The following is a 23,442-nucleotide window of genomic DNA, read 5'->3' as shown; positions in this document are numbered from 1 at the left end:
ATTCAAAAGAAACTTTAGTGCACTTTCAGGCAATTGGAACACTTTTTTTCAATTAAAATTGTTCCAAATGTGAGTGTGATTGTTCCAAATGTGATATTAGAAACTTGCAGTGTTATGTTAAATATTGGTAAAGCGCATAAAATTTTAAAAAAATAATCATTTTCCTATCTCAGCTATATTCTATATGAAATGGGAACAAAACATTATCTAGTGTATTTTTTTAATAGTGATAGGAGTAAAAAATGATAAAAAATAGAGATAGAGGGAAATATAAAATTTCCCGCTTCTTTAATGAAATTGTGCAATAAATTTAATTTATCAAAAAATTAAAGAATTTCATTTCTTCAACCAGAGAATAACTTTAACATGCAATAGTTTCGAAAAGCAATCTACAACTCTCTTGAAGTAATTCTGTGTTTAGAATTTTATTTCGTACATGGGACAACTTTCGTAAAGCACGTTTTTGAAACAAAATATTTGCCAAGAATGGATATGCTTTGAGTTTTTTAAAAACTTTAAAATGAATGCGATTCTAAGGTATTAAAATGGATTTTAAACTTACAAAGCAATATTTTGTCTTCGTATTCCGTAATCCTGTAACGAGATAGCTTCTGCCATTTTCTTCCCAATCGCCATGGCAATGAAAACCTAAAACATTCAAACCTAATTAGTATTTTCATTGGAAAAGCAATTCGAAGAGAAATAATTATTTGTTGAACATTCTTTCTATCATACTATTTGAAGCAAGTGACTGAATGAATATTTAGAAATGTAGAAACTTTATTTAAAGGCAACAATAGGAAAATAATTGACTTAAAATGCAATTTAAAAGAGTTTAAAAAATATTTTTTAACTAATAGTTAAAGGAGAAGGAGCCTTTTTTATAATGTATACTATCTGCGTCGCCCGGCTTTGCACGGTCCACCTCGAAAATAAAAGTTATGTCAAGTGACGCGAGTTCAACACTCAGGCTTGAACCAAAAAAAAAAAAAGTCAGTGAAATTTTGCGGCAGATTGCGGAACCCCCCCCCCCCCAAAAAAAAAAAGTAAACATTTTAAATCCCCTGATTACACGAAAAACCTCAAAACAAAAACAAGAATTTTACCTGTTCATATTCGAGAAAAAAAATGGCAACAGATCTTTTATCTTAATGATTTTCTTCACGCTATACATTTTAATAAAAGCGTTGTTGCCGAAAGTTGAGATGAAGCACTGAATAATAATTTGAATGGAGGAAAGCCTTCGAAAAATATGGATTTTATTTTGAAATCTAAGAGTCATAATTAATAATTTTTAATTGATATCTCCGCTAATTATTATCGGAGGATTATGTTAAATAGCCAAACATGAAGACGGGAAGATGACGAATCCATCGATACCTGGTTCGATGGTCAGTTCACTGTCGTTCGGGAGAAGAAGCTTGGACATAGATAGATAGATACTCAGATTTTATATGTATAAGATAAGAAACATACCATTAAGTGCTAATCACGGGAAAAAAAATTAACAGTAAATAAAAATTTGCGTCTTTTGTACTGGAAAATTTTTTTGGTGACGCTGCATATGCTTTCCCACGGCTTTATTTGTGTAAGAAAAGAGAAGAATCAGAAACAAGATAAAGTGCACATAAAAAAATATTAAATTCATAAGATTTTGAAATAAATAAATCAGATTGAAATAATGAAATAAAGTATACTAAAAAAAGTTAACATGCAAATAGAATGTGTTTCTGTTTATGATAAATCCGCTCTCATTTTATTAACCTTCTGCTTTCAATTAGGAAACCTGTTCTTGGTAGAAATAATTTTCACTATAAACATTACATTGTTTGAGATTGTTTGTTATCAAAATTAAATTTTGTACAGAATCCTTAAAATGCATAATATAACTTTTTAGTGTTATTTAAATATTATTTCAAAGAAAAAGTTTTTTCTGTATTTGTTCATGTAGTACTTTGCACCTTTAAATTTTTTGAATCTTTTCAACTACAAAAAAGAAATGAGACTTAAGTCAATTAATTGTTACATTGTAGCATAAAACAAATGTCATATTTTGAAATTGCTGAATGAAACACTCTTAATATCAATGATCATTACATATATTTATTGTCTTCTATTTGATGGCATAAGCGGTTTTAGTAAAAATATACTTAGCAAAAAAAAAAAAACACATTTCTATGTGGATTAATAGACTTTAAGCAGTATATGGGGGGTAGTATTGGGGTTTAGTATTTTTCTTATTACAGCACAGCAGGAATCATACACTGTAAAAACGATTCAGAAACGTTCCTGGAAAATAATAGGCAGCTGATGTGCCCAATCTATGCCACTAACATGTCTCGCAAAACCCAGGAACGTTTTCCGTTAAAACTCAGTAACTTTCCTCAAAAATCCAGAAATCTTCCAGTTTAAAGCCAGTCGTGCCACTGGAACTTTAGAATAATCTTAGGTAGGGATAATGTAAAAACTTGAAACCTTCCTGATTTATCAAGACAGTTCCAAAAACAGTGTAGCAAACATGGCCAAAGCTAAGCCAGAATTGCATATAGGTATCAAGCACCACACTTGATTGCAATTCTTGCAAAGCTACGTAGTCCATACTTATTCACTCCCTTTGGGAGCTAAGTCAGCATGGACAAGCCGTATTCGAATTAAAGCCGGTACACCTTATAAACACTCTCAGTGATTCTTTAAACTGGAAGCTAAAAAATTTTTTGACAACAGAGAAAAGTCTGCATTTGGACAACTTGTAGCAATTCAGGAAACTTTTTGACAATGATACTTGATATTTCCAGGAAGTGGGTAAAACCCATTGAAATCTCGAAACGTTACACGGAAATAGCCAGTAACGTCTCGGAATTTTTTTACAGTGTATCTTGACCGTTTGCTATTCCCATCACGTGCAATCAGGATACTCTACCATTCTACAAAATGCAACTAAACAAGCAAACCAACTTAATTTTTTCATTCGTTAAAGCACATGAAAAATGCGACGGATTAATAATGTTATTCACATCGCATTTTTTTTCATTAAATACAAATAAACCAAGTACCTACTTTTAACATCTGTAAAGGATGCACAGCTAGTAAGGAATTCTATAGAGTCAGTGGAACGACAACCAACAATCCGCGCAGACGAATCATGGCATAGTTCTGGTCGGAAAGATGATGAAGCAAGTTTACCCATTTGAACTCGAAGTCCGTTTGTTTCAACTAATTGAGGACACCCAGATGATGTAGCTGAATTCGCTATAAAAATATTCAACATATTTAGCGTAATGTTAGTTAATATTGCTTTAATTCAGAAATTGCATTCACAGTAGTTTGTGATCATTTCCCCCTTTACAATCTCCGAAAAATATGTTTTGTAGAAAGTTTTAAGATTTCCCGATAACATAATGTTTCAAACGTTGCTCAAGTATTTCATCTTTATCTCAACACTTTAAAGTCTAATTACCAAAAGCAGATCACGTATATCAAATCTGTTTTTAAGTTGAACAATGTATATTAGGGCCAAGTGAAATAGTCCATTTCATTTCTTTTTATTTATTTATCATTAATTTATTCATTAATTAAGTATTCAATTTACATTCCTCCATTTCATAATTATCTTATGTATTCATTCAATCAGTTATGTTCTTATTCATTCATTTATTTGTCCTCAAATATTAATTAATTTATTTATTTATTCGTTTATTGTGTCGATTTGTTTTCATTTACTTATTGATTTGATAAAAAAATATTTTTAATTTCAATAGAAAAATATTTTATTTTTCACTTTAACTCACGAAAATGTAAGTTCACATTTCCATCTTTTTTGAGGTACAATTTTACTGCCAAAAATTAAAAATAATGTTTCAATGCAAATTTTATTATAAAATATATTGCTCCTTATTTATGTGCCGCAATTTTCAGAAAAAAATTTCCAATTTGTTCATTTTGGAAAAAGTAAACAACTGTAAAAGTCGTTTGGAAAAAGTAAACGACTGTTTCTCATTGTCTCATATTAACCTATTATGTTTTGGTATAAAATACAGATCACGCCATTATTTCTGAAGAACCGCAGACTATTTGTCTCTTTTTGGAAGAAAAAGGTACTTAATATTATTCTTTTTTTTAATTGCATCAATATTTCGTATGAGGTTTTGTATAATTGAAGAGTCTAATACCGACGCCCGTATGTGTCCTGCACGTTACAGGTATATTTCATTAAAAATAAGAGTTAAAAACGATATTTGAAAAATACTTTTGCTGCACAAATCATTTAAGCAAAATACATAAACTATTTCTGCAAAGTTTTAACTTTTGTACTTCACTAATTTGTATGTACATGTACGTCGATAAAAATGGAATAAACTATTTCATCCAAGTTCGTCCGACATGTGGCAACGCTATCAACCCGAATAGCTTTTTTTTCATAATGTAGAAGTAATTTTAATCAAAAGAGTTTTCGTTTTACTTCTAGTGATTTACATTTAAACTCGTTTATAAAGCCAATGTTATTAGATTGGAATTAAAGCTAAAACCCAAAGAATCAGAAATATCTGCTTTTAAACAAAATATTCAGAAGCTTCAGTAGCTATTTCGACAGGTTTTTGCTTATTTTTAATAAGTTTTATTTGTGATAAAGCTGGATATACATTTAAATGCTGTGTGAAGCGTTTCTTTAAAAAAAATTTTCAGATGCATTTAGCTTTCGCATTGCTGATACGCATAATAATTACCACTAATAACTATCTTTAGAGTATCCATTTATATGTTCTGTTATAGTTATAGTTCTGTTAATACACATAAGAGGGACAAATCATATGTTAGATAAATATTTCACAACATTGATTAGTTGGAAGTGTTTTATCATTGCATGGAATAAACTAATAATGGTGCTTCTTCTTTAAGAGCTGTATAAAGAACCATGCAGAAGAATAGCTTTCCAGGAGAAAAGCCACGGTAGTTAGATGCATTTTTTTCCTAATTGATTAAAATTATAATAATCAATTTTAAGTTGGAGCGAAAACATCAAAGCAATAAAAACATCTTAACCTAATTATTTATCGATTTAATTGAAGTACGTGTATCAGGATTTTGTCATGGACAATTACTTTAATTTTTTAACAACGCTAACAAGATAACAGTATACGTTTATTCACAACTGCCATTTTGTTTATTTAAATGCGTTTAAAACCGAACTTACCTACTAATGTCACAAACTCTTGGCCGTTATAAACATCTGGGGAGATCATGTGACAGGCTTCTTGAGGACTCCGCGCCAAATCACCTACATAAATAACACGTTTCAATATATATAAATTCATTATTAATGAAGAGCACACAGCTAATACACCGGTAGTTAAACTATTCGCTTAAATTAAAAAAAAAAACATTGCATTTGTTTAACTTATTTTGATATTTTTTTCCCTTCAGATATTAATGCTGCTTGTTTAAAAATACATTTATGTTCTTTGGTGTCCTGGTGATTTGTCTCTTAAACGTCAACATTAACGAACCAAAGTTGACATCGACTAATCAAAAGTTTAGCCTAAAATTCTTAAACTGGAACAAGAATATGGCAACTTAAAATTCAAAAATAATTTTAGAGTCCAGTCATATTATGCAAAAAAAGGGGCTTAAATCTCAAAGCTCGATGTAGATCTGATTTTTTAATATGTTGTTTGGGTCAGTTTGGGTCATTCAAATTCTTATTTTTACCAATGATCTTTCTTCTAAAATCTCTATAGTTTCTCAAAATGCTGTTGATGAATTATTCGTTTTTTTTATTTCGTATATAAGATCGTTTTTAATTGTAGGAAATAATATGATACTGGTATATTTCAAATTGTTTTGGAAGTGCTTAACTTTTAAATAATGCAAAACATAATTTACTGACTGCAACTTTCACAAGTGAAACCGAATCAAGTAAATCTCTTTTTGGCAAAAATATCATTTTAGTCAAAGTAAAGTCGTTTTATTACTATTTTTTTCCTACAAAAAAGGTATCTCCGTAAAAATCTCAATAACTTCTCAAAGTACGGAGGAGGCAACACACGTAGCCTTTAAATTTTGAAATAAAACAAATTTCGTTTCTATTTGTAGGAAACTATCCTCAAATTGCTCAAAAGTTCATTTTTGTTTTGTAAAGGGCTTACACTTTATTAATACGTTAAAATCATCTGAAAATACTAAGGACGATTATAAGTAGCTTTATACTTTATAATAAAACTTTCGATTATCTCTTCAGGCAATTTTTCGGGCACTTCCCAAAAAATTGCGCCTAACAAAATGAATCTAATTAGTACAAATACAGTTTTTGCTTAAGTAAAGCATTTTTTATTCATTCGCACAAAAAGGTCTCGGCGTTCACAATTCCATAACTTCCCAAACTGCAGATGATGTATTATAAGTAGGCGTGATGAAGCATAATTACAACATCTTGAGCTAAATTAATACTCACGAAACTAACTTCCTTACTTTCAGCATTGTGACTTTACATGCCTCCGCTGACAGGACAAATGAATAACGATTCTTCATTCAGAAGGTCAAGTACCACTCTTTAATCGCTTCTCACGTAAATCCTTCATTAATAATAGTCAGCGCAGTCACTCGGGCTTAACATGAAGCAGCTCTTGGGGTTAAATGTGAATCAATCCGATAATTTGACTAGTTTTAGGAAGTTGGATCGACTTTTAATTCATTGCATTTATAATCCGGGTGTTAGCTTATAATTTTTCCAAAGTCTGAACAAAACGTTCGTTATGGGCGTCTAGAAAAAAGAACCGGAAGTAAAAAATAAAAGTGATTTCTTTTTTTAATCAGTTAAAGTCAGAGTCATTTCTTTAAATCAAATATTAAAACTTTGTCATCCAAAAAAGAGGAGACAGATTGGTGTTTTTGTTTGATTCGTTGAAGGAACGTAAGTTTATTTATTTTTTTAAATGTATGGTGTAACATCTACAACTTTTTCAGAATGGGTTTGAAACAAATGTGCACATATATTTAGATCAATTAGCAAATTTCTTTCAGTATTTTTAAAGTATTTTCAAATACGAGCATTGCATGAGGAATTGTTTGAGTCTTAGAAAAAAAAACTTTCATACAGTTCATTCCAGAAAACTTCCCTTTTCCAGAAATAATCTTTTCTTCCCAGAGTTTCCCCTAACTTTTATTTATTCATTGGAAAACTAGATTAACCGAAATAATTTTTTTATGAGCCAATTGTTTTCTTGAGTCAATTACTTATTCTGGTTCCGTTATACACTCGATAATGCTAATTATTGGGGTTTCCGTGGCTCTGTGGTAGAAGCTTTGCTTTGAAAACCGGAGACTGGTTTCGATTCCCACCGATTTCATAAGCGTACTTTTCTTCTCTTTGTGTTGTAAATATTTTTTGTGTTGTTTTGCATGTAAATAAAATAAAGAAGTTCAGCATCTCGATGCATTGACAACCAACTTTCTTAGTGGTTACTTAGGACACACCACCAACAACAACATTGTTAATTATTGCTGAAATTAAAATCTTTACATGATTAAAATATCTTTCTTTTTCAGTTAGGGTCTGTCAATAAATGTTTTTAATTTTCAATAAATTTTTTCAACAAATCTGACCTCCTTCACCCTCTTTGACAAATTGGCTTCCGACATTTTGAACATGTTTAGAATACGGACACTTGTCACCTTTTTAGAATACTTTGATGCTCACTTTGTGAAATAGTTTCAAAAATGCTTTTCAAAAGACTGATTTGGGTGACCATACATATTAACATTTTTGAGGACACTTTTGAGATTATTTAATTTTTGTTTCTCATTTTAGATCACATAACAGCATAATTTTTACACCAGTAATGAAACACTTAAATTTATCTAGCAACTATGCACCCATTTCGAGGAGCAGTTGTACACAGCAGCCGGTCACTGGACGGTTTTGAAATGAAGGGAAATTTTTAGGGCATTCAAAACAAACACCGATAGCGATTCGTTGCAAAAACAAATTTCTATTGATATCATTTAAGGAGACACTATAGAATGTTAGGAAAATAAAGGAAACAAAGATTTCACAAGTGTACCCAAATGTGTCCCTAATCTGTTTTCAAATGTAACTCTAATGTGGGCCATCAAATGTTGCCCTCAGTTGTAAATATTCTGAACAGTGTCAAAGTATATTACAGTGCACTATCTTTTTAACTCAGCACATTCGGAACATTTTATTCAACAAAAGCACTTTTTCTGCAATAAAGTATCCCAAACGTGTCTCCAATGTGTACTGGAAATTTGCATTGTAAAGATACGTGAGGGACTCACAGCTCTTTAGAAGTTCTTCGTGATCGCCGTTTGTCTTGCACGAAATTTATTCCAAATTCCTAGAACCGTGGAGCATCACTCCGGAACAATATATTTTCATCTAGGTTACATCAGGTATAAAATTGCTCTGTAGCACCTATGGTGCTTGAAAGATCTAAAGTCTTAAAGCATCCGACCAAAGCTCAAATCGCAAAAAGTTAGAATTAAAAAAAATAAATTTGAAGTTAAGTTACTAGAGGGAATGGTTAATTTAACAAAAAGAAACATTTTTTTTACAAATACATGGAAAAAGATAAATTTTCTTACCAAACTGAATTTCAATTATGTGTCTGTGTCTTCGATAAATTTTCATACAAACGTATCCATTTTTGCTGAAATTAAAGAAAAAATAAAACCATAATTACATAACTTTTTTCATAATTTCTAGATCTCTATATATTAGGTAAAGTCTGACTACGAAAGGTTGAGCCTTTGCTTCGCCTCGTTTCAGAATTGTCCATTTTCGTGAAGGGTTTATATGGAGAGTAAATGTGGAACTGAATTTCAAAGTGCCTCATTGGTTCTAGAGATTAAAGGCGTCACCTTGGAATTTAAGAAAATAACCAAAGAGGTAAAATATTTTTGTTTTGTGCGGTCAGGACAGTTGTCTCTTTGGCCAGGTCACATCCTACGTAAGTGGGTAGGTCTGGTTTTACTTCTTTCAGCAGCCATTGGTAAGAGATAGCAACCCCCCGATAATTACTTTCAATTGAAAATTGGCGCGAGTAGTCTTGCAATAAAGAATGCAGGGCTTTTTTCCCTTTTTTTGCCAACTTAACGCAGTTCTTCCTGCAACTTATCGCCAAAATGTTGTTCGACTAAAAAATATGGCACGCCTCTTTTCTTCCTTCTCCTAGCTATTTTAAGGAATGGACCCGTTTTCTCAACTGATTGACAACGGTAATTTATTCGCGGTCGGAGTATATCTAATATTTGTAATATTTTAACTTTTTTAAACTTTTTCTTTTGCTCAAATGCTATGTCTCAAGGGAAACAATTGCTTGTGCTTTCTTAGTTAATGGGCAAACTTTAATATTATGTTATTGATTCTAATTCATTTTCAATTAACGTCTTTTAAACGGTTTCTAACCGTACACAAAACAAGTTTTGGTGCAGTGCTACAAAATTAAGTGTATGTGTTTTGTATTCAAAATGTAAGCGTTAGGGAGACTTTTTTCTAGTAAATTGCCATTTTTACAATGTTTTAATTTGTGTTTGTTTAACTAATTTTCCATGAGGGGGGGGGCAATTTTTTTTAAATATACAAATATCGCATTAAAAATAGCGTACAAAAGCTTCCGGAATATTAATAAATAATATTTTAGTTAATTTACTTAAAATTAAATAAAACTGAATAGATTCAATGTTGATCACTAGTAACAAATTAATATCTGAAACATCGTTTGTTGTTTTGTTAAGAAGAAATGCTTTAATATACTTCATTCAAGATTTTTAGTTTTTAACCATATGTATTACAATTGTTTTTACTTATAATCACATAAAAATCACTTTTGCTCTACTGTTCTATTGTTTAAATTAGTTATCTAGAATTGGCAGGTTTTTACATTTGTTATTTGTACGAGGTTGTTACTACCATATTATTTGCAACATAAGTGTTTGACTGTTGAATTTAAAATTTAAAGTTGGGATTTTTGAAATTAAAGACGATAGATAAAATGGTATTTTTTATTCCACGCACTTTTTTGACTTGTTGACAAGAATTCCGCAAAAAGATTAGAAAAACAAACTATACTTTGTAATTTAATTTTAGCTCTGGTGTATTTTGTTTTTACGATGTAGTTTAATTGTAGTATTTATTTATGTGTTTTTCTCGGTCTTAGTGTTATTGCTAGTTAAAAGTTTTTTTTTTAATTTTGAAATAAGTGATTTAAATACTTATAAAACCCATCATAAAGACTAAAATAATCAAAGCAAAAAGAATCGATAAGAAAAAAATCGATTTTTTTAAATAATTTGGCTATACTCTCGCCACACCGCTTTTTTTAAAGCTTTAAAAAGTAAACAAGATGTTTTATTATTTAAAAACAAAATACAGTAACGACACCAGAATCAGACAAGGGTTCAGTAACAGACAGTCGTTAGTTTGGATTTAAATTATATGAGTTTTAGGCGGGTAAAACTGCTTTTGCTGCGACGCAATAATACGGTGCAACCATCTAGTGTTATCAGCGTGAATTTTATAAACAAGGTAGCCAAAGAGGTAATGGCGGAAGTTCACTGTAAAAAAATTCCGAAACGTTACTGGTTATTTCCGTGGAACGTTTCGTGATTTCAGAGGTTTTCACCTATTTCCCCAAAAAATCAAGTATCTTCGCAAAAAAGTTTCCCGAATTCCTAAAAGATGCACGAATGCAGACCTTGCACTGGTGTGAAAAATATTTTTTGCTACCAGTTTAAATAGTGACGGAGAGTGTTTATTAAGTGTATCGGCTTTTGACTGTTCATGGCCTTTCCGGACTGACTAATCTTCCAATGGGAGCAAATGAGTCACTGGGTAGCAACAGCTTTGCGAGGAAGGAATTGCAGGCAAGAAATATGCTTGGTTCTTGATTGCAGTTTTCGCGTAGCTTGGCCGTGGTTGCTCTAATATTTCTGGAGCTTTCTTGGTAAATCAGGAAGGTTCTAATCAAATAAATTAAACCTATTTAATTTTTCTAGATAGTTCACGACTGGCTTATATAGGGGAGATTTCTTAATATTTCAGAAAGGTTACTGACTTTTATCAGAAAACGTTCCTGGTTTTTGTAAGATATGTTACTGACTGAAATTGGGCACATCAGCTGCCTATTATTTTCCAGGAACGTTTCTGAATCGTTTTTACAGTGTTTATGAACAGCCACCACGAGATCTGCCAGTGTTTCATGTTCATTTAAATAATTTTTAGATCTAAAAAGGCACATTTTGAAGAGAAAATGAGAATTTGGTCCATTACTCATTCTTTCCTCATCCTATCTGTTACTGGGTATCATCAGATTTTCCGGTATCTGTTACTGGAGGTCGGACCTTTTTTCAAAGTTGAGCATATAAAAATAGAATTAACTAATTCAGAGGATCCATAAGAAGCCAAAGGTTAGATGAGATGTTGGTGCATGAAAAAAAAAAAGTCTGAAAACATTAAAAAGCTCAGAAAATTAAGTAAACCTGAGAGCGATGTATTAAGTATATCTGTTACTGGTGCAGTTACCCTAATGTCTGAAAAGGAATAAAAATTATGTATTTTCTTACCATCCGGACATACTGTATGTAATGAACGTGCTTGTGTTCGGAGTAACAGATACGTCTTCTATGCAAATGAACTTCGTATCCACTGGATCGTGAAGATGTGTTATTTTAAAGGACGTGTTTTTATGGCTGAACGTGTAAAGTCTCTTTCCGTCCAAAGTGTGCCATCGATGCGATGTAGTCACCCACGACGGGAAAGAGCAACTGGGAACTGGATGTTTGCCTAAAACATAATGCTATGTTGGATAAAAAATTCACACATTACACTACACTATTAGAAATTCAGGATGGAACATTTTAAGGCAGATGTTGTTGTAAAATGTAATGTTTACAATGCGTAAAATTTTACAGGCACTTTTAGTGAAAAAAGTGAGCATTTGCACAGACAATTGTAACATTTTATGTTGAGAATCCACATTTTCATTCTTTTTTAAAATCCCATTCAGTATAGGGATTGTACGCCATGCTAACTACGACAAGAAGGCAGGCTTCAATCCAACTGTTTAAATCTCGTTTTTTTTGAGCAATCACGATTGCTTATTGCTTTCATTTGACTGTTTTGGCGTGCTATCATTTTTTTCCCACCAGCCCCCTCTGCAGCACCACCGTCGACCGGCTCCTCACGATGCTGCTCCTCTAGCGAAAGCCATCTCCAGGTTGCGTGAATATCCAACACTTACCCGCATACATACACGCACGTACAAACAAACACATACACACACCTACACACATACACAATTACATACACACACACACACACACGTATACATGCAAACACCTACACATACACACAACTACCCACACACTCATGCCTGCACACAGACACAAACACATATTCATACACACACATACACATCCCCCCTACCACAAACACTCATACACACAACTACCCACACACTCATACCTGCACACAGACAAAAAAACACACACGCCTGCATACACACACACACACACTCGTGATTGCAAAAAACATAATTTGAATTCCAGATGTCAAAATTCAAATTAATTTTTATTTATCTATTTATTTATTTATTTTTATTTTACTGTAAAATATGATTTACCGATTGAAAGTCCTTTCAACATGGATGCTAAAACTTTTACTGTAGACTTTGTAAGTGTAGTACAATTGTCACAAGTATCTCACAAGTCAATGCAGTACGCTATTCAGAGACGTTGTTTACCCAGCAGCATTTTATAGGGGCCATAGTATTATCGCCGCACTCCAGGGTCCATCGTACCTAATACTTTACTCAAGACAGCTCATTTTTTTCTTTTTTCTTTTCTTTTTTTTTTTTTTTTTTTTGAGCAGTCACGATTGCTTATTATTCTCATTTGACCCATTTTGAGGTCCGTGCTTTTTACAGCTTGGACCAGAAGCTCCGCAGCACCACCGTCCACCGTCCTCTAGGCGGCGCGGCTGCTCCGGTCCTGAGCTATCCGCTTCTCCTGGTCGGAGGCGTCCATGTCCTTCACACAAGCACACTCACACACATACACACACACGACTTCTCCCACATACACTCACACACATGCACACACACGACTTCCCACACATACACTCACACACGCCTACGTGCATACACACAGGTCTACGCACACACACAAGCCTACACACTTACACACACAACTATGCACACGTAACGGCCCAGAAGGAGAGACAGGCTTGGGGGGGGACAGGAGCCGTTTCTAGAAACAATAACTCCAATGAGTAGGGTCCTGTCTCAGTTTGTGATTGCGAAAAACATAATTTGAATTCAAAATTTCAGAATTCAGATTAATTTACATTTTTTCTAAATTGAAACCGGAAGCCTGCACCTTTAGAGGTATAAATTCGAGTGGGAGACTCGATGTGATTACGATACATTAAACGTATCGTTTACGCTAAAAAATCAACAACGAACACGCAAGATATTCGACCGGTGGGCATCGAACCCCGAACCCTTCGGTTACGATTCCGACGCCTTACCACTCATGCCACCACGGCCTTTAAATACCTTAATAGCTGAATGACTGAAATGGAATCCTTTTTTGAAAGAAATGTGATTTTCATGAAATGTAACAATAAAATCCTTAATTAGGAACATCAACGCATTAATTTTTGTCAGTCGCGACGTCACAAAGTAACATTGCAGTGACGTCTTCATAGCTTCAGTCAGGGTTTCAAAATTAATTGCTGCAGAGAACGCCACAGGAAAGTATCAGTAACCAACTAAAAGCAGTTTAAAGTGGAACGTCACAATTTGTCTCTTTGTGAGTGTGACCCACGTAACACGCAGAGACGACTTGACCTTTGCCTTAAAAAGTTGCATTTTAGCGGGAGTCTTGAAGAGTACTACAACATTAGGGTTTAATTTGTATCCAAATTTGCCCCTATGCTTTACGGCATAGTACGTCTGACTTTACGATAAGCAGCATATGAGCTAATTCTGTACTACTGGAAAGGTTAAAAAAATCAGATATCTGCCTTTTTTTTTTTTTTTTTACAAAATAAGAAGGCATCACTGTAAGAGCTAATGGGGTCGCTTCCAAAATTTTAAAAGTATTTTTTTCTGAAAAAGCATGCTTAAAAACATAGAATCTGGTCATTTTTTAAATACTTTCTTTAAGTTTAATATTTAAAAAAAAAAAAAAAACAAACTTAAATCGGTGCTCTTTCATCGTTTAACGCTTCTGCCAATGACATCACTAATGATGAAATGCCATTTAGCGCTGCCATTTTCATGGTCAAAAATATTTAATTCGCATTTTTACTCACGTGCACTGGCAATGATATCGTTGAAAACAAGCGTTGAGTGCAATTGTAATTCGCTTCTTGATTATCATAACGTGGAAATGTGGTAGAAAAATGCGCCATAGTGCATCATTTGTGACATCATAAAGACCTAGCCTTGTTTGAAGAACTGGACATTTTAAAAAATTAAATTAAAAAATAAAACTGTTGGGAAAATAAAAGTATTTTCTGAGTCCATGTTTTTTTTTTTTTTTTTGCTAATTCTATCAATTTCAGTTACAAAAAGTTCTACTTTTGACTGAAGGAAACAACCGCATTGTGACATCCAGAAACTTTCTGGAGTAAGTTTGGAAGTTGATATTTAATACTAATTTGCGATTGTTGAAATCTCTCGTTCTTCATTGCAAATTGCGTACGCAAAAAAAGGAACAGATCAAAGGTGGAATATTTTCAAGATTGCCAATGATTGGCAAGAAGATAATTTCAGTTGCTAGTTGAACTATGCAATGTCGGAAAGTTACAAAGCATCCAGGGACTAGCCATTAAAATACAAACGCATTCCAAAACTATAGTAGACAGGTAAACGGCAGTATCTGCAAAAATGAGTTTTCGAAAAATTTGAATTAAAAAAAAAATAATAATAATAAATAAATAAAATATTTACAATTGGGAAATGTTGAAAGTGAAATTATTTTTTTTCTCTCGCTTTTTTTCCAGGCAAGTAATCAAGTAAACAAGCTTGCAAAATGAATCTAATGAACAATAGATGACAACAGTGCAAAAAAAAAAAATAAAAATAAATAAATAAAAAAAAAAATAAATAAATAAAACTGAAAATAGTTTTAGATGCTTAAACTAAATGAGCCAATCAAAAATGCAGGTTTTCTTTCTTCTGATTTTTGAGTTAAGGTTTTTTGAAGTCGATAATGTTTCACAAAATCAGTCAACAACTTTGTTAATGTCATAACTTTTTTTTTCTTTTTTTTATACAGACAAATTCATTAAAAACAACATTTTGAACTTGACAGATGTTTTTCGAATAAAAAATTAAAAATTAATGAAAGTTATGGATTGCAGTTATTATATTTTTGTGATGTTGTTTCGATGCCAGCCCATATTTGTAGTGGCTGACAGTTAAAAAACAATAACAAAATAATAATAACGATCACTTATTTAAAATAAACCAAAAAAATATCATCAAATGACATTTATATATGTCAAACATTTTCCTAAATGCTGGCAAGTTGAGTGTATGACCCATTTCTTCATAGTTAGGAAAATATGCAAATTGATGGTAACTACCCATTAGTTGCAATGTTACAATTACTTGTGAATGTAATTTCAACATAGTGAAAGTCAAAGCAATAACTGAACTCACTTTTGTTTAATTTCATTGTTCTAGATCCTTCCCATGGAGATACCAGACCATCGCAAGTTGCATCAGCTGATTGTGACATTTGAATTCCACCCTTTTCTGGTAAATAATCAAAAACCTAAGAAATGAGTCAAGTTTTTAATTCTTTAAAAGTGCAAATAGTTCTGTGAAATTGTATACATCGTTTGAAAGCTTCTATAACTGCATATACGTTTTTTACTTTTTTTGTGGGTTGTTCTCCTGCTCTTTTGTAATCTACTGACGATTTTACTATTGATAACAGCTTTAAAAATGCAGCAAGAAATTATATTTTTTACGTAAAAGTGGAATTAAATATTTTCATATATGTATACTAACTTCTATATCGCATATTTTTTGCTTTAAAATGTACCAAAATATCCAGATAAGTAATATTTTTATGTCAAAAAAAGTGCTGTCATAATATTTAATAAATTACCGCCCATTAGCGAGGGCTAAAGCAGAAATATGTGAAATACACCGCCAGCTCAGTCATTTTCAGCCGAGTACTGAAGTTTCGTGCTTATTATCACTCATCAGCCCGGCAGAAGAAAGTGATATGAAATATATGCCGGGCTGATGAGTGCTAATAAGCACGAAACTGCAGTCCTCGGCTAGAAATGACTGAGCTGGCGATGTATTTCACGTATTTCTGCTTTAGCCCTGGCTAATGGGCGGTAATTTACTGAATATACCTTGCCTCGCGTTCCATCTTCGAGTTAAACCAAAACGGCTTTCAAATTGCTTCGGTCACTCATCTAGTCTGCTAATTCCATATTAGCTTCCAGTTTGTTTCGCACTCTTGGCTTCCTTAAGAGGTTTTCCATCTCTAGCGCAGTCACTTTCCTATGCCGGGCTGATGAGTGCTAATAAGCACGAAACTGCAGTCCTCGGCTGGAAATGACTGAGCTGGCGGTGTATTTAGATTATGCCATAATATTTGTAAATAACTTTATAGTATGAAAATCGTGATTATCTGTTTATAATAATAAAAACAAAGTCAGAGAAAAATTGAAGTCTGTGGCGGGCTTGCGTCCAGGAGATCCTATAGCAACTACAGCCTTGAAATTTTGTACAAAATTACTTCGAGTACTGGTGGTTTGCACTTAGGGTTCTGTTTTTTAAAATTCGAATTAGTTTTTTTTTGTTATTACTTTTTTAAGCACAAATTTTGCGTAAGGTGCCTATTATTGCCTATTAAATGGGTGAAAAATTACTTGCAGATATTAATGTTATCTATCGTTGGAAAAGTTGAAATTTTCCGTGTTCCACGCAATTTGTTTCAATGCTCTAACGAAAATACGGCGGGCGTTTTTTGCGTGTTTAGCTCGAACTTTTTTAGACTTAACTTAAATTTAGGTACTACTTTCTTCTTTAAATGTATCAGTAAAAAGTGAAGGAATTGTCCCACGGTTTTATTTAAACACCACTCGAAAGAGCGACTTTTTTCATTCCAGGTCTAACTTGACCTATGGTTGAAAAACTTAGCTTCTATCTCCAAAGAAAAAAGTTACAAGCAGTCTTAATCCAATTCGAAAAATCTCATTTTCATTCAAATTATTAATGTTTTATTTGGCGTTGCCATAATTACGTCTTTTTGATTCGTTTGTTTCTTCTTTCATATTCATACATTTTAAGGGTGTCAATTTTAACGGAAAATCTTAGGCTCAACTCAATTTAAGCCACGAGCTAAGAAGCAAAATATAATACTAGAGATCACGAATATGAGAGAGACTTGTCAAACGTCTGCAGTTTTTCAATGCTCAGAAGCCTACTAGCCCTTATCGATCTGCAAGTTGGTTCAGATAATTTTGAAAACCGGGGAAGGGGTGCTTTTTGTCCCAACAAGAGCTTATAATGTGTTTTTAATTTTTTTCTTTTTAACTGACGATTTAAATCTTTGCAAGTCAAATAAGATTGCGAAGCAATCTGCGGGGTTGCTGAGCGCTAGCGAGCAGGGGCAGAGCCTCCTAGTTTAAAAAAAGTAAAGAAAAGGTTACAAAATAGTGATTTAGGCCTTTTTCAAAATGTTCTAAGGTACAAGTTGCGATATTTTTAAAATAATATAATAAATTATTATTCTGAATGTTTAACGACCTTTGAATAGAATGACGACATAGGCACCCCAACGGAAAGTCACTGTGACCTTCCAAAAACTTTCCTTATGCGGGAAATTTTGTCCGACTACTCTGCAAAAAGTATCCTTACTTGGTTTATATTGATTTCTTTAAGAATTACAATTTTATAAGTTTTGGGTTATTTTCTATGGGAGACTTTTTTATGCCGTCCCTATCCACCGCATTGAAAAATAAAATTAAATTACATTGAAAAATAAATAAATAAATAAAAAAAATAAAATGTGATGCGAAAACAACGTTTTAAAACTTCTCGTGAAGTTTCGAACAATTTTTCAATGCGATTTTTTACGCGGTCCCTATCCATAGCATAAAAGCAGGTTTGGGTGTATAAACTGGAGAAAAAGTTTTATAAGAAACATAATCTTGATTACATTTTTTATTATAGGAACGTTTCTTGGTGTTATCAGGATTAAAATATATGAAAAGGAATAATAAACGTTAAAATATAGTAAAAAATCGGTCGGGAAATGAGAAGAATACGGGGTTTTTCCATAATAAAATAAAATAAAAAGCGTGGCTGCTTAGAAGTCAGTTTTTCTCTCTTTTTGCGAAAAACAAAATTTCTTGAAATGCTTAAAATAAGGAGACATACATAAAAACTCAGTATTTAGTTTGTATTTAAAAGTTATTAATATTAACTGAAATATGCAAAGGATAAAATTTATTGAAATACTTAAAATAATAAGACATATATTAAAACTAAACACTTCGTTTGTATCTAAAAAGTATTTTTCAACTGAAATAGTTAAACAAATAAAAATATGTGCTAACTATGGGAAACAATAATAAAGATTAAACAAGACTTCAACTATCCTAACATTTTTTTTCCTTTTTTGGTTAAAATAGATGTAAAACTAATTATTTTCAACTTAAAAATGCTAAGATTTATTAGTCAAAACATCATTATTTCACTGTAAAAAATTGCACTTGCAGGAATAAAATCATTAAAGTTTAAATCCTAATAACTTACAAAACAGCGATAAGCATTATCATCCGTAAAGGGCCTGTTATAGTGTTTTTCATTTGACATCTTTCCAACTAAATAATGTGCAGAACCTTCTTTCCAGACAGCTAAACAACTTAATTGTTCAACTGAAAAGGGAAAAAAAGCACAGAAATAGTTTCAAAACAATGTTGAAATCATGGAAAAATATTTAATATGAAATGCAATAGACAAGAATTAGTCTTTACTTATTTTTGCTAAATACATATATATTAAGACAATGTATACATTTTTTCTTTAAAGAAAGATATTAAAAGATTATTCGCTTTCTGGCTTTTCATTATTTTTGAACAGTACAAATAAAATCTAAGCGCAAAGTGCGTGGCCAAATGTAAACTGTTCGTTAAAGCTTTAAAGTCACATATGCTGCTAGCCTGCGAGTCCTTGTATCAAAATTTAAATAAATGAGCATTTAGGCAATCATGTCCGGTTAAAAGCCAAAAAATGGTAAAATTAGAAATTCGTGGAAGGTGCGCAACAGTCGATCCGTTATTCCAAAGACGTTCTCAGGTTTTCCCTTAAATATTGCCAAAATGTCATATTTGTGTTCTTATTCTCAAATTCTACAGATATGAAACACAAATAATTGCTATAAGCTAAATGTAAAGTTATATTTAGTTATGAGTCTTTCGACGAAGTTTGACTTTTGTTGTTTGAAATGTTTCGCAATTCCATCCAACGTCTTTCATTTTGATGTATTTATATTGATCGTCAGTGATTTTTGCCTAATTGTTTGCTGTGCTCACTTCATATTTAATATGAAATGCAATAGTTAAGTATTACAGTCTTTAAATATTTTTGCTAAGTATTGAAGATAGATATACATTAAGAAAATGTAATTAATGATAAATATACGTTAAGTCTGCTTTACAAATGCTTTTCTCCCACGCTTTCTGTCTACAACTATAAAACCTTAGTACAGTGCTGGCCGACTTATTAGACTAAAGTGGGGGTTTTTTTTTTTGTTTTTCGTACACTATTTGTACTAAAATACTATTTTTTTATTGTTAAAGTACAGTACATACTGTACACTGATTATTACGTTATTTTAGCATAATTTAATGTTTGCAGGTGGCAGCACTGTCTGCTGTGTTTATGTTCTTTGTTTATCTACCTACCAGGAACATAACCCCAATCAGCTTAAAGAGTTCACAAGTTCTTTTTATTAGTGTGTTCTGTTATATTTAAAGGTAATTTTAATTAATTAGTGAGTATGTGTATGTGAGTATATATAATAGTGAGTATAAACATTTTTTAATTTCTTTTTAAAAAAAATTTAAAAAATGGTGTAAACCTTGTGAAACGTATGCCAAAAAGGCTTAAAATGCTCATCAAGAACAAGAGAATGCATACTAAACATTAGATAATTATTTTACTGCTTGTTAATGTGTCTATAGTTATGTAATCAATAAAGAATTTGCTTTTAAAACAGTCTTAGTCTAATAATTTGGCCAGCACTCTACTACCACGCGTTATCCAGTACGGATGAAAGCAGCTTCATAAATATTCACCTCACGTCGTCAATCTTGAATTTCGCTTATAAAGTAGTTTGTAAAAAGAGTCCAACATTCTTGTGATAAATGACTTATTTGTAACAAATATATACTAGATTAAAGAATCTAATAAAAATGAAATCAATTAAAGCAAGAGAATCTCAAGACAAGTTAAGTAAGCCCAACGATTTGACTGGCGTAGCTGTCAGCTGACTAGCCAGCATTCAACTCAAATGGGTTGCTTATATTTATCATAATAGTTACGCCAAATACTTTCAAAATATATTTGACGACACCAAAAATACGTACACTACATTAAATAATTATTTTGTTAAAAAAATATTTTCTGTCACATAATTGCTTTATTTGCTACTATTAAAATAAAAAATATTATCTATAAAAAGGGTTTCAAGGGGGAAAACTTATTAATCTTAAAGTTAATTACTGAGAAATTATATGTATCTACTAACAATCAATTGTAAATTTATATACAAAACATCGTTTCTTTCAAAGAAAAACGTTTAAGAACCCTCAAGTAACATTTCATAAGTGTTGAGATAAACTGCTGAAGAAGCAATCTGATGTATAAGCCTATCTTAGGTTACAAAACTCAGGGTCTGAATTCAAAAGTGTTCAATTGAACACCTTATGCAAATTATTACTTTATTTTTATGATCACAATAGCAAATCGAGTACAACACTTACCGGAACTCTCCGTACCAATTACATCAGCACATGCTTGAAACCTAAACAATAATCTAGAGTCGTCTGTACAAGTATCAATGTAGGACAAAGGGTAAAGGCATTCACCGTGGCCTCGGCTGTATGTGAAAGTAAAGGGCCCTCGAAGTTGACAAGACACAGGCTCTGCATCCACTATGTACGCATGTAAGAAAACAAGATTTTTTATACATAAGAAAATTTTAAACTTTAAAAATGTAGCATTTCTGTACCGTAATCATTTCTACAGTTCGTCTTTAAACATTCCTCACATTCGTACCGGCTTTAATAAATGCGATGAAATGTTCAGCACAAAACGAAACTTTACCAAGAACTCAATTTTCGGTTTCATCTTTAATTACATTTTCGGATTTTTTTTTTCTTTTCAATTTCATATTAGTTTTAGATCAAAACCAAAATAATATTACACAGCTAAAATCCTACAATCAGTCACATTATAAATATTGCACTTAACATCCCTGTTTTGAAATTAATGCTATGGATGTCTTATTTTCCCTAAAGAATAAACATGATCAAATATTTAAGGGTTTTGTTCTTGTTCAAATTTGCGCATAGTTGTGCAAATATTATAAATCCATACATGTTTTAAGGGATGCAATAGTATGTTTATCTCAAAACTCAACTTCCACTACAATTCTACTTCATGTTTCAATTTAATAATATTATTTTTCTAAATTTCGTCTGTAAGCATATCCAGTTCTTTCCGATTTGTTTTTTCAAATTTATATCATTTTTACGACAGTAAAAATAATGCAACAATGTTGAAAATTCTACCACCAGTCAAATAAGAAATATCTCTTTAACGGCTTTGTTTTAAAAATAGTGCTAAACTGAATGTCTTACATTTTCTAAAGAATGAACACAATCAAATGTTTAAAGTTTTTTAGTTAAAAATTACGCATAGTTTTGGAAATCAGAAACTAAGAAACACTATTTTTAACCATAAAATAATGCACGAGTAAGTTTTAATCTACCCAGAAGTTTTCCATCTTAAGAAATTTTTGTCTCGTAATCATATTAAATGATACGCACTTTAAGAGAAATACTGAATAAAACATCATTTCGCTCCAGGGTCATTCTTCAAAAAGTATAAATTGTCTGTCACACACCTTTTACAGAAAAAACTTTAAGGAAAAATTCATTTAACAATGCTTTTTAATTTTATCAAAAGTATTTCTATTTATACCTTAGTGGCGTGGAGTTTTGTTGTTTTAGATAGTTATGTTCCGCCTATAGATTCATGCAATTTACAGAGTTAAATGCTTGATGTAATATTCTTTACTATTTGAAAACTTTAATTGTTTAAGAAACGAGCTGATATCATTATGAGCCGACATCACATGACTTCCTTTCACGCTAATTTAATGATAATAGTGCCTTGGACTTGGAGTAAGCAAACAAACTTTACTTAAGCAAATAAACACTTAAGCAGAAAAATACTTTCACCCCAAATTTATTGCGCACAGTAGCAGAAAAAAAAAACGTTTTATGCAGATTAATTTTCGCAATATTCAATGGTTTCCACTCTAAATATCGCCAGTAGTATCTAAATTGAAAACAGATTTTTTTTAAAAAAGGTCGCCATATTTTTCGCCAAGTTAGTGACAAAACTTGGCGACGAAAAGTTTGGCAATATATTGCAAATTTTGAAATCAACAATGATCCCCCCCCCCAAAGAAATGTGTAAAAGACCCCTTTTGGAGCATCCGAATGCAACCAAAACGGGAGGTTCACAACTAGACTATACTAGGAGTCTTCGTACCAAATTTCAACTTTCTAGGGCATATCCGCACACCACGTTCATACGTGCATACGGACGTCACGAGAAAACTCGTTGTAATTAACTCGGGGATCGTCAAAATGGATGCTTTGGGTATATGTACGTTCTTAAGCATATATCCACGTGTGGTCGGGTTGAAAAAAAACTCAATATTTATTTGGGGGCAAGCAAAATGGAAATTAAGGCCGATTTTGAGTGAAATTTTTTAGCAAATACAATACTTCCTTTTTGGTTAAAGGAAGTAAAAAGGAGCAATAAGGAATGAAGCACAAAAAATGTTATTATCTCGAGATTCGTAAGTTTTTGCTCAAAATTTACAGCAATTGCTATCAATAAATGCATTATCCCATATTTAGCATTTTTAATGAAAACAAAAAATCACAATATTTTCTCGCAAAGGTTCAACCGAACATTTTTACTTGACACTTTTGAGCATCTCAAAAAAAAAAAAAAAAAGTCGTACGTTTCTAAAGGCTAATTCTTTTTACTATCATTTACTCATTATTAATTATGGTAGGGGAGAGTGTTGTACCTTGGGACACTTATCATATTTTATTTTTAACGTCAATTATTTGAATCAAATTTAAAA

The 23,442-nt window shown here is 32.0% G+C and overlaps 1 protein-coding gene across 1 annotated transcript in view; it reads right to left on the bottom strand.

Annotated features, from left to right (window-relative positions):
* Window positions 1-23,442, bottom strand: part of LOC129228555 (uncharacterized) — a 58,246-nt gene that overhangs the window by 5,366 nt on the left and 29,438 nt on the right. The window contains exons 5-12 of the mRNA XM_054863238.1: window positions 21,038-21,208; window positions 18,807-18,928; window positions 15,684-15,798; window positions 11,578-11,797; window positions 8,599-8,663; window positions 5,192-5,275; window positions 3,058-3,249; window positions 563-648 (exon numbers count right to left, since the gene is read on the bottom strand). Coding sequence (XP_054719213.1) covers window positions 563-648; window positions 3,058-3,249; window positions 5,192-5,275; window positions 8,599-8,663; window positions 11,578-11,797; window positions 15,684-15,798; window positions 18,807-18,928; window positions 21,038-21,208 — 1,055 coding nt within the window. The remainder of the gene's footprint in view (window positions 1-562; window positions 649-3,057; window positions 3,250-5,191; window positions 5,276-8,598; window positions 8,664-11,577; window positions 11,798-15,683; window positions 15,799-18,806; window positions 18,929-21,037; window positions 21,209-23,442) is intronic.

Source organism: Uloborus diversus, chromosome 8 (assembly GCF_026930045.1).
Source record: "Uloborus diversus isolate 005 chromosome 8, Udiv.v.3.1, whole genome shotgun sequence".
NCBI lineage: Eukaryota > Metazoa > Arthropoda > Arachnida > Araneae > Uloboridae > Uloborus > Uloborus diversus.
This window is presented reverse-complemented; position numbering and strand designations above follow the sequence as displayed.